The 12,500-nt window shown below is 44.7% G+C and overlaps 1 protein-coding gene across 1 annotated transcript in view; it reads right to left on the bottom strand.

Annotated features, from left to right (window-relative positions):
• Window positions 1-12,500, bottom strand: part of SCAMP4 (secretory carrier membrane protein 4) — a 588,202-nt gene that overhangs the window by 411,720 nt on the left and 163,982 nt on the right. Inside the window, exon 2 of the mRNA XM_044053975.1 lies at window positions 5,188-5,258. Within this exon, the coding sequence (XP_043909910.1) occupies window positions 5,188-5,194 (7 nt within the window). The 5' untranslated portion in view covers window positions 5,195-5,258. The remainder of the gene's footprint in view (window positions 1-5,187; window positions 5,259-12,500) is intronic.

Raw genomic sequence — 12,500 nt, 5'->3', positions numbered from 1 at the left:
CTTTTAGCATGAAGGATGGGTTAGTCCTGAAGGAGACCCTGTCAGCATGGAAAATGATGAAGGGGTCCACAGCCATTAGTGCTTGTAGCTCTGATACTCTTCTTGCTGAAGTGATGGCCAGAAGAAGCAAGGCTGTCTTCCATGAGAGAAACTAATTCTGCTGAAGCTGCTGGTTCAGAGGGGGGCAGGGTGAATCTCTCGAACACAAAGTTTAGGTCCCAAGCTGGGGTAGGTGCTCTTCTGGATGGCCTCAAGTTGTTAGCCTCTCTGAGAAACTGTTTGATGAGAGGGAGTGAGAACAGAGGTTGCTCAGTGCTGAAATGAGCAGAAACAGCAGAGGCATGAATTTTAATAGAGGAAAAGGATAGACCACTGTGTAGTAGGTCAGCTAGATAATCCAGGATGAGAGGTAGGGTGAGTTGTGCCGTATCAGCTCCCTTAGCCTGGATCCAGGTGCAGAACCTTTTCCATTTGTCAGCATAAAGACTTTCTAGTGCTAGCACATCTGGTCTCACGTATAACATCTAGAACCTGTTTACTGAGATTGGCAGCTTGTACAGTGGTCAGGGAATAAGCCAGGCTACCAAATTAAGGGTCTGTAATTGGGTATGCATGAATTCTCCTTCCCTCTGGGTCAGGAGTGTTGGGATCTGAGGGAGATGCCATAGTGGCAGAGGGGAAAGGCTGTGCAGCAGTGGGTACCAGTGCTGGCATGGCCAGTCTGGGGCAATCAGGATTGCCCTGGGTTTTTCCTCCTTTATTTTGAGCAGTACCCTGTTAATGAGAGGTAGTGGGGGAAATGCATAGAGAGCTTGACCCACTGGAAGGATAGAGCAGCCACTTTCCAGGCCCTGCAGTGAGGCTCCCTGGTGCAGAACTTGCGGAGCTGATGGTTGGAGTGAGAAGCAAAGAGGTCGACCTTGGGGTTCCCCATTTCAGAGTTATAAGGGTGAAGGTTCTTTGGTTTAGCTGCCACTCATGTGGGTCCAGAAGATTTCTGCTTAAGTTGTCTCCCAGACAGTTTAGAGAGCCTGACAGGAACTGTGCTAACAGGTGTAGTTGCATGGCTGAGGCTGTGTGCCAACTGGTCACAGCGAACCTGCATAGAGGGTAGGAGTGAGTCCCTCCCTGCTTGTTGATATACCACATCACTGTGGTGTTGTCTGTTTTGATCAGTAGAGCCCCTGGGGAGAGAAGGGATCTGAATGTTGTCAATGGGTGTTGGACAGCTAACACCTCTTTTTGGTTGATGAGCAGATGTATTTGATGTGGGCCCCATTGGCCTTGTATGCACCTGCCGGTTCAGGTCTGCACCCCAGGCATAGTTTAATGCGTCTGTGGTGCGGGTCTGGGCGGCATGGAGTGGTGAGAAGGGTAGTCCATTGTTGTGGTAGCATGCTGCTGCCCACCAAAGGAAATCTTTCCTTAGACAAGGTATCACTGGTATAAGAGTTTCCCGGTCTTGAGAGTGTTGACACCAAAGGCTTTTTAGGTACCACTGAAGTTTCCCCATATGCAGTCTGGCATATAGAATGAGTAGTGCAGTAGCGTTGTCGCCTCACAGTAAGACGCTGTCCAGTTCGATTCTCAGCTAGAGCGTCTTCTGCATGGAGACATGCGTGAATGGGCGTACCTTCGTTGAAGGTTGTGCGTCAGGGCTGGTAACTCGGCATGTAAAAATCAACTACCAATCATTAGCGGACCGGAGTTCCGCTGTGGCGACCCCTAACCGGGAAAAGCCGAAAGACACAACAACACAACAGAACGCAAGATGGCATGAACCCAAGAGCTTGCAAGATTCTCCTTGCGGATAACTGGAGTCTGGTGGCTAGTTGAGAGAAATAGGCTGTCAGGTAAATTTGCTTTTCTGGTGTAAGGAATGCCATCTGGGATGATGTGTCCAGGCTTGCTCCCAGGAATATAATTTTTTGGTGGGTACTAGTTTGGATTTCTTTTCGTTGATACTGTACCCTAGGGAGGTCAGTAGGTCCTTTACAAAGGCCAGGTGCTTGAGCAGCTTTTCCTGACTGTCTGCCTGAATTAGGCAGTCGAAGTATGGGTAAATTTGAATATTTCTTTGCAAAAAGCAATGGCGGGAGCCAGGCATTTTGTGAAAACTCAGGGAGCAGTAGATAAGCCAAAGGGAAGCACAGATAACTGAAACTGCAGAGATGCTGCCCTGAAACGTAGATATTTCCTGTATGATTCCCTGATAGGGATGTGTAGGTAGGCCTCTTTCAGGTCTAGGGTGGCTAGCTAGGCATCCTTGGAGGGCATAAGTAGTAGTTGCTGAAGGTTGAGCATTTTGAATTTTGGTATCACCAGGAAGGTGTTTAGAATGAATAAATCGAGGATAGGGGCACCAGGTGCCCTCTTTTCTGGGTACCAGGAAGAGCCTGGAGTAGAAACCCTTGGCCTATCTGTTCTGAGGAACGTGCTCTACTGCCCTCATGGAGAACAGGGAAAGGACTTGCTTTTTGGCCTGCACCCACTGGTTTGGAGGTCGCTCTGGAAACCCTTTTGGGGTTGGTAGAGTGTGGAAAGAAAATTTGTATCCCTGGGACACTATGTTGATGACCCAATGGTCATTGGTAATGGTGGCCCAGGTGCTCGTGTGGAAGGAGAGTTTTCCTCCCAGGGGCAAGTGCAGGTGGACAGAGGGAGGGGGTGGAAGTGGAGAGTCACTGTGAGTTCTTGCCATGAGAGGGTGGCTTTGCACTCCCTGGTTTTGAAGTGGAGGTACTCCATTGTATGATCTCTGCATTCCCTGTGGCTGTTGTCTGGGTGGTCTGCTTCCCCAGGGTCTGGGATGAACTGACCTGGAGGGGACAGGAAAGGACCAGTGTTTGGAGGGGCAATGCCTACTGAACCTGGTTGGCTGGACCTGCAGGAAATCCTTAACTGTCTGCATAGATTTAGCTTTATCTTTATTTTTTAAGACCTCCTCTGGCTTGGTGCCAAATAAGTTGTCTTTGTGCAAGGGTGCATCCACTAGTTTAGATTTGACATGGTCTGGCAAGGGATGTTCCTTAAGCCAAGCATGCCTTCTAAGGACAGAACTGGTGACTGCTGCTCTGCAAGATGCTTCTAGGGCATCAAAACCACAGTGTAAGATGTGCTTAGTTACTTGCCTTGCAGAATGCATGAAGTATTGCAAATCTTTACTTTCTGCACAAGCAGGAAAAGTTGATATTTTTTGTTTGAGGAGTTCCATGGTATGCTGCTGGAATTTTAGCATATAGAACTGACAATTTAGTGCTCTTATAGCAAGAGTAGCAGAGGTGTATACATTTATACCCCAATCTGCCTAATGCTCGGGAATCCCTAACTGAGGGGGTGGGATTCTTAGCAGAAGTTGCTTTAATTCCTTTAGGCCCTTGGGAAATAACCTCAGGGTCAGCAGTAGGATTTTTGAAAAGAAATTTGTGAGAGTCAGGGGCTCTCTAATACCCGACAGGTTTCCTGGGAGTGGGAGGAAATCAGGAGTTAAACTAGATTCCATGAAAACATCATCTACAACATCCAGGACAGGAGGAATGGCCAGGGGTCTGTGCTGTGGAAGATCTAAAAATTCCCTGAGTCTCTTTTTAGACTGAGGGTAGTCCTGACATTCCCATTGGAAATGCTCCATTAAAGTATGAAGGGTTTCCTCAAAGGAAAAATTGGGTGGAGAGGTTGAAGGAATGGATTCCTCTGCATCAGAATCCTCACAAACAGAGAGGGGTTGCATGTCTTCATATACAGAGACATCAGAGTCATCGGACTCTTGTTCAGATAAGACTACTGTGGACAAATCTCTTTTTCTTTTGGAAGGGGTAGCTTGGCTTCCCCTAATCAACATTATAAGGTCTTGTGGCATTTTAAGCATTTGAGACTGAGGCAAGGAAGCAGGAGCCTGAGATGGGGTCATCGGTTTCTTGGGTGTGGTTCGTACCCTAGGCCTTAGAAACTCGGTAGTTTTAGAAAGAACAGAAGACGCGCAAGTCATCAGTTTGTGTCAAGAATCGGTAGTGTGAAGTACTTCCTCGGAAGCCGGTGCCTGCTCAACGGCTCCAGACCCATCCAAGTAGAGACAACCACAGGATCCTTAGTCGATGAAGAGTTTTGTGGCATACCAGACTCTGAAAGGGTCTCGGTAGAGCCCTGCGAATCCACAGAAGCGGGCATAAGGGGCTGCAAAACCACCTCACTGAGGATCGAAGAACTGATGACTAGCTTAACAGAAGCGTCATTGATAGGTTTGGACCTGTGCAGTCTGTCTCCGTCTTTATCCTTATGTTTTTTTTGGAAGATCTGATGTCAGATGGCTTACCAAAGCCATATAGGAAATCGAGGACTGACAGTGAAAATATCCAGCTACAAGAAGGGCCTGACGATGTATAGTTCTGGCATTGAACAAAGCACATAAGCGACAGCGGGGGACGTCGTGGTCTGGGCCTAAGCAAGTGACGCAGTAAGAATTAAAGTCTCAATGTGGTATTTGCTTTCCACAGGTGAGACCATTGTTAACTTTTTCTGACATCGGTTAGAGGAAGAAAAACGGATCCCCAACGGGGTACTTAGCTTTAGAAGACTTCAATTCAGAAAACGAAACTCAGGTAGCAGCCAACTGACACTCGTGTGAACTGCTTCTGCTTTGCGCTCCTCAGCAAGAAAGACTGATGGAATGGCGTCAGCTGCCTTACTTTATACTACTGATGGCCTGATGTCAGTCCTGAAGCGACAGCAACCGACACAGAAATACTAAGCCTCTGGTATCCAGGCTGACTGAGGGCTACCCTGGCAGTGATAACCAAAATGTGATGACTGCAACAGTGAAACACAAAGAACATTCTCCCTTTCTACGACTATTCACAAATTGTTGCCAACCCACTGATAAGAGATGGCAAACCCTGAAACCAATATCACTCAGATGATGACAAGTACAAAACATTTAACAGAGGACAGAAAAAATTATATCTTTTGGGGGGGGGGAGCAGTTAACCTAGTAGCTGTGATTAAGTTTCCAAATGACTGAATTCAGTACTCTTTCTGTTTATCAACCAGACCTTTAATGTTGCAACACAAACAGGACTAATACCTTCAACAGCAAACGTCATATAGCTTGTCAATTTCTGATATAAAAAAATATTACAAATAAAGTTGTAAATAAAGTTTTGCTGCTTTATTCAGAACAGAAGGACTTACCTGACATTTTTTAACAGCTCAGCCAAAACATAGGAGTCTACCCAGCAGAAAAATTTCATGAAAGCAAATATCTGTAATAAAAGAGATAAGCAGAAAAACTAAATGAACTGCCACTAACAGAGATCATGAAACGTCTACTGTGAGACAATACTTGGCTTGGCTCTGAAAAACAATGTTAATCACATTTATGATTATTTTAGACTGTAACTAGAAAAGTATGTGGTTAAGTACAGAAAACTAAGTTAAAAATGCATTTGCATCATAACACTGACATCTGTAAGATTTAAGGTATACTGAAAATATTCAAAATGTTTATACCATCACACAAACAATAACTCTTACAGCTTACAAAACTTTCAAAACATCTGGACAGGGTCTGAAAAGTAACAGCTGATAGTTTCATGAGGTAGCCTGAAAAAAAATGTTTGCATTGTTGAGAGCCAAAACACTTCAAACAGCAAAAACTGTATTTAACAAATTAAACACTGGTAAATCTGCCAATCCTTTCCCAAGAATATTCCACTGCAACACCTGTCCAAAGTTTTCAGCTAACTGTTACAATGAGTCTATGTACAGCAGAAATGCTAACTTTCACATCCTGTTCAAAAGATAATTTTGCATACCAAATGTTGTTGTTTATCTTTCGGCTTTTCCTGGTTAGGGGTCGCCACAGCGGAACTCTGGTCCGCTAATGATTGGCAGCTATTTTTTTATGGGTGCTGAGGTGCCAGCTCGACCACCCAACCTTCAACGAAGGCACGCCCATTCACGCATGTCTTTCGAACGCCACTCCACCGTGGGGAGGACATGCAGACTCCACACAGAAGGCGCTCCAGCCGAGAATTGAATGGGAGAACCTCTTGCTGTGAGGCAACAACGCTACCGCTGCACCACCGCGGCTTGTAATTTTGCATACCAAATAATAATAATAAAAAAAGTGTCTTTCGGCTTTTCCCGGTTAGGGTTTGCCACAGCAGAACTCCAGTCCGCTAATGATTGGCAGTGGATTTTTACGGTGCTGAGGTGCCAGCCTGACGCCCAACCTTCACAGAAGGCACATCTATTCACGCACACCTACTTGCATGTCTTTAACGTCACTTGACTGCAGGGAGGACGTGGAGACTCCACATAGAAGGCGCTCCAGCCAAGAATTGAACCGGAGAACTTCTTGCTGTGAGGCGACAACGCTAACCGCAGCACCACCACGGCACACTGCATACCAAGTAAAAAAATAGCATAGAGCAGTTTTTCAGATTTAGGCAAAATTGTGCTTTTACTGCCTTTTTTTTTGCATACCAAATAAAAAAGCAGTAAAAACACATTTTTGCCTAAATTTGAAAAACTGCTCTATGCTATTCATAGAGCACAACTGTTCAACATTTGAGATTTAATGTATTTAACATTTCTTTCATTATTTTGGTACCCTCCTATCACCTTAATTACCACAAGATCCCTTTTCTACCTCTATAACCATGATGTAAAGAAACTTGCAGTGTCACAGTATGGCACTACTATGGCTGCAGGTGAAGGCTCTTCTGCCTAGCCTATCCCCCATTCACATATACACACAGGATGTACAGTGATGTCATTGCAGTTTGTACATGTTTGCTGCTCCATACAGTTGCTTCTACCTAGGTGCATGGGTTTAAACACCCAATCTCCACTGGTACTTGTTTGCATTTCTCAGTTATGGACAGCCAGTGGCTCCCTTGCCTGGGATTGATCCTGGTCTCTGGTATGGCACCACTAGATAATCTTTTCCATTTTGTTAAATATGGTTTTCTAGTAGCAGGTTTTCTAGCCTCCTTTGATACCTGTTGCATGTCCTCTGTAAATAGGTGCCTAAAGGGGGATCAAAAACCTATCATCCACACAGTCAGATTTTGGTTGAGAATGTTGGAATGAATGAAAGACTCCTTGCCCTGTTTATGTAGATTCACTCTGTGTTGAAGTTTTAGATAATTGCCCTGGCCAGTTGCATGAGAAGGGAGAAAATATAGTTGTGTACTTACAATAACATTAAATCCGCGTTGTCTTATTTTCATCTGGTTCAACATTTAGGATGTCAAATCCAATCAGCTCTGAGCTCGGCACCTTCTACCAGGGCTTTGGATTGGAGACTCTGACTCCTCCCCTACCCACAATTCTCTCTTACCGTCTGATTTACCTCGAGTAGAGTTTGCTGACTACTCTAATTATACAGACCAAATATTATGGAAAGGAATAATAATCTAAAGCTTTCCACACTTAGGAAAGGTGATGTGGAAAAAAACATATGGAGTCCTAGCGGAGGTCCGGCCTAGCTCCAAAAGTTGCAAATGGCAATTTGGAAGGGAGAAGGAGGGAGGGAGGGAGGGATGTTGAACCAGACACAAATGACATAACACAGATTTAACATTACAGCAAGTACATAACTACTGTACTGGATTCAGTGTTTGGGACAGATTCCCAAGCTACCTAAAAAAACCTGGATGGACTCAAGGAAGGACATTCCTGAGAATGGCAGAGCCAAAGGATGAGCGATCTGTAGCTTGCCCATCCAATTTATAATGACATACAAAGGTGTGAACTGTTGACCAAGCTGCTGCTGCACAGATGGCACTAACAGGAACTCTTTTTGTACATGCTTTAGAGGCATCCATTGCTCTAGTTGGACAGAGTCTTAATGTTTTGAATGCAAAGGCAATCCTCAGGTTTTAGAAACAAAGGAAATGCAGTCTGCAGGCCACTTAGTGTGATTTTTAATACACGTTATCCTAGTTCCATCTTAGCCAGGGTTGTGCAGAGATAGCGTTGTTGCCTCACAGCAAGAGTTTCTTCTATTCAATTCTCAGCTGGAGTGCCTTCTGTGTGGAGTCTGCATGTCCTCCCCGTGGTCGAGTGGCACACGAAAGACATGCATGAATAGGCATGCCTTCGCTGAATGTTGGGCATCGGGGCTGGCAACTTGGCACCATAAAAATCTACTGCCAATCATTAGCGGACCGGAGTTAAGCTGTGACGACCCCTAACCGGGAAAAGCAGAAAAGACAAACATCCTAGTTCCATCTTGGAAATGGAAACAAATAGGTGGTCAAACTTTCTAATATCTTTGGTATACTGCAAGTAAAATTTGAGCTGCCTGTGGGCATCTAATGTACAAAGCATGTGTTCACCTTTGGTTTAGCAGTTTGGAAAAAATACCGGTAAGTCAATGCACTGATTCAAATTTGTTTCAGATGACACCTTTGGGAGAAAGGAAGGGTTCATTCCCAATAACACTCTATGTTTGCAGAATATGAGAAAGGGTATCTTGCATGCAAGTGCTTGCAATTCTGAAACTTGTCTAGCACAGGTAATGACAATCAGACAAATGGCCTTCCAAGAAAGAAACTTTAAATCAGCTGAGGCCACAGGCACAAAAGATTTTTGCGTCAATGATTGCAGCAACAATGCGTTATCCCATGGATGAGCTGGGTCTCAAATGGGAAGTCTCAGCTTACAAGTTCATTTGAAGAAAGCATTATAGATATCTTAAGAGAAGCAATAAGCAAGTCATTATAGCCTATGGGAAAATTTGAAACGGCAGCCATCTGAACTTTCATAACAGAAAAATTGGAACCCTTCAGAAAAAGTTCTGAAAGAAATTCCAGTATCAATGGAAGAGGGGCTGAAAAGGGTCCAAGCCTTTTGAAGACGCCCAAACAGCAAATCTTTTCCATTTGCTCTTGTAAGTCTTTTTTTCAGTTCCTTCCGAGAAGATATTATATGGACTACCACAGAAGACAGCCTGGCATCTCTGACTACTGTTAAAATTTAAGAAACCATGCAGTTAGTTTTAAGGTCTAAAGATATGGTAGAGGCATTGCAAATGGCGATTCATCAGATCTGGGATGAAATCCAACACCCAAGGTGGGAACATCAAATAAGGCCAAAGGAAAGGTAACCATATCTGCCATGGCCAAAACGGGACAAGGAGGATCACCTTGGTCTTGCACCTTGTAGCTTTCTGTATGAATTTTGTCAGGAAAGGTATTGGTGGAAAGGCATAGAAGAGACCTTGGGGCCAAATATGGACTAGAGCACCTCTGGGTGGCTGTTCCTATTGATGGATGACAGCAAAGTAACTGCTGCATTTATTGTTTACGTAAGAGGCAAAGAGATCAAAGCAAGGTTGGCCCCGGTGGCTGGAGATCTCTGTTGCCACCGTCTGTTTGAGAGACCACTCATGAGGTAACAGGATACACCTGCTGAGTCTGTTCACTAGTATATTAACACGTTCCAGGAATGTGCACTGCTACCAGAAAATGATGGGAAAACATCACCCACTGACAGACTTGCATGGCCTCCCAGCAAAGAGGATACGAATGTGTTCTACCTTGTTTGATAATGTAGCATACCACTGACATTGTCCATCTGGATGGAAGTCACTCCCTTGAGCAGGAAGTTCTGAAATCCCTTTAGTACTAGGAGGACTGTACTCCTCTCCAAGACACTGATGTGAAGTTTGGCCTCTACAGATGACTAAATCCCTTAAACTGTCTTCTCTTTAAAATTCCCACGCTCTGGAAGGGAAGTGCCCATGGTTACTGTGGCCTGGGGAGCAGATAGGCAAGAAAGGTATACCTTCTATCACTGAAATAAGTTATCCACCATCTTATATGGTTTCTGCACACTTGAGTAAGATGGATCCTGGTGTGTACAGGGTGAACACACTGACCATTGGGCAGACGGTGTCCACTACAACACTCCAATGTGGTATCTTGCTAATGGTACTGATGTAATGGCAGAACTCATCAGGCCTAACAAAAGGAGAATCAGTCTTGCTTGTGGGCAGGAATGCTGAACTACCTGAAAATCTACCAGTCTTAACGACCGGAGTCTTGTGGTTTGAAGTTTGGCAATTTGTCTAATTGTATTTATCTCATATCCAATGAATTCTGTGTGTTGTGTGGAAAACAATTTGTTCTTCATATGACTGATTGTTATTCCTAATTAATCTGCAAGACTGAGTAGAAAGGCTTGGTACTGTAACAGTGGATTCCTGGAGGTAGCAGTTAGGAGCCAACTATCTAGATAAGACTTGGACCCCTTTCAGTCACAGGTGAACTGCAACCACTATCATAAATCTTGATGAATTCTAGGGGGTAGCTGTGGTGAGACTGAATAGCAGTGCTCTGAATTGGTAATGATTGGGTCCCAGACAGAAATGGAAGAATCTCCTGGATTGTCTTTGAATCTTGATGTTATAGTAGGTGTCCTGGAGATCTACACAGCACATAGAATTATCCTTCCTCAAGAGAAGCATTACGGACTGTACCATAACCACTTCACCATCTGGAATTTCGTCTGTTTAGCAAACTGATGGAGGCAGCTGAGGTCCCTATCTTTTTTAGAAATAAAAAGAACTTGCAAAAGACTCTGGATTCTAACTGGTCTCCTTTGTCCAGCAACGACACTTCTTTAGCTGCAGATTCCAACTGATTGGGTGGAGTATTGGGAAACTTTAATCTTTTCTTTGGGAGGATACAAAAAAAAAAAAAAGAGTATTGTATAGACCCTTGTGATTATCCTTAACACCCATGAATTGAAAGTTATAATTTACCAGGGTTGAGGGTGCAAGGATAAGCGTCCACTGACTGCCTCCAGGGTGCATCAACCAGGAAATTCTTCAGGGACACTGGCAGGCTCAGTGAAAGGACCATGAAAACAACAGTTCTGTCATCCAGTTCTGCCTCTTGGGTTACGTCCATTTGAAGTGCCTCCTCCTCTGCCTTGGGGAAGTCTATATCCAGAAGTAGTGTGGTGAAAGCTCTGTGATTTTCTGAACTAGATTTTCTTACCAACCCTTTCATTCCTGGAATAGGATCCCTGTGGAGTGGAGAAATGGATTCCTAGAGCAGACAGGGTCTTACCATCTTGTTCACTGGGTCCAAAAAGAGAGGAATCACTGAAAGGTACATTAATAAAGCATATCATGAAACTTTACGAAAAGTCAAAGCCACATTCCAGTATGGTGATGCATGGTAATGCCTGTACCAGCTGCTCTTGATGTGCCATTTGCTGCATTTGGTATCAGTCATATGGCAACACTGGAAGTAGACTAAAACATAAACATTTGGGCATCCACTGTTTTTTTTTGGATGTCTGATGGGAAGTTACCAGAAAGAGACTTGGACAGCTTCTTGATCAGGTCACTTTGGGAATTAGTCAAATGAGCAAGGTAATTCAATGCCCGAAATATAAAGTTCACTGAAGTGCAAGTCTGTTTCCCCAGTCTTTTCAATGTCCTGAATTCTGTTACGAGGATGGACAAATGAACCTTCCTCGGTTCTTTCTTTGTGGCTGCCACTACCACGTCTACTAGAGGGCCCTTAGCTTCAAAAGGCAGGAAACACATTGGTCTATGAGGATTCTACCTGGCTTCTTGGGAACTGGCTCTATAACATCAATATCCTTCCAAGCCCTCTGTACCAGGATGTCTATCAAAGTATCTGGAGGGGGAGAAAACCCAGGATGCAGATGAGCCAAACCCAAAGGCTTCAAAAAACATGGACTCATCTTCTGCATCACCAATTCTAGGATGTCTCCAAATGGGACATCTTCTAGTGAGGACCTTGGGGCGGATCTTTCCTCATCCAAATCTATGTCCTCATTGACCAACTCAGGTGAGGAATCTACATGCTTCTGTCTGCATGTCTGTTTTCTCCAAACATGTCTAAAGGGCTGAGGGACACGCACCAAAATCAGATAGGGAGCTCAAATGTAGCACTGTCTCAAAGCCAATGGGTTCTGAAGGTCTGTTGACTAAAATACGAAGACTAAACCACAGGACCCATTGGGTATCAGGATGGATCTGACCTTGGTGGATGCACCTGTCTTCTTGGACTAGCCAAGGCCCTTTCCAAAGCCTGAAAAGGAGACTATTCCACTGGAGCTGAGGACACTTCCTCTACTGTCAACTGATTCAGGGAGTCTCCCAGCTCCAATGGAGACTGGCTTCGAGGAGGAACTCAGACTCAAGCTGTCAAGTGCCAAAGCACAAACTGCGAGGAATGGCTCTGCGAATTTCGATGTTGACTCGAAGGTCGGCACTCCGAACCAGATGCTTTGGCTCAGGATTGGTCTCAACCTAATAGCACAGGAGAGAGTAAGGGATGTGGTCAAAACCCAAGTCTCTAGGGCTGCTGGAGCTGACAGAGGTGCACTGGAAAGTTTTAGACCAATGGAGATTACATCAAAGTAGGGAGCCGGTACTGGAGTGAAGTGTGACATGGGTCAATGGATCTGTTCCTAGACCTGTGGGGAACAGTCCTGAGAGGACACCCAGGCAG

Source organism: Protopterus annectens, chromosome 13.part0 (genome assembly GCF_019279795.1).
Source record: "Protopterus annectens isolate FY-2018-M chromosome 13.part0, PAN1.0, whole genome shotgun sequence".
In the NCBI taxonomy this organism is placed as follows: domain Eukaryota; kingdom Metazoa; phylum Chordata; order Ceratodontiformes; family Protopteridae; genus Protopterus; species Protopterus annectens.
Note: the sequence above shows the minus strand (reverse complement) of the source record. Positions and strands in the feature narration are given on the sequence as shown.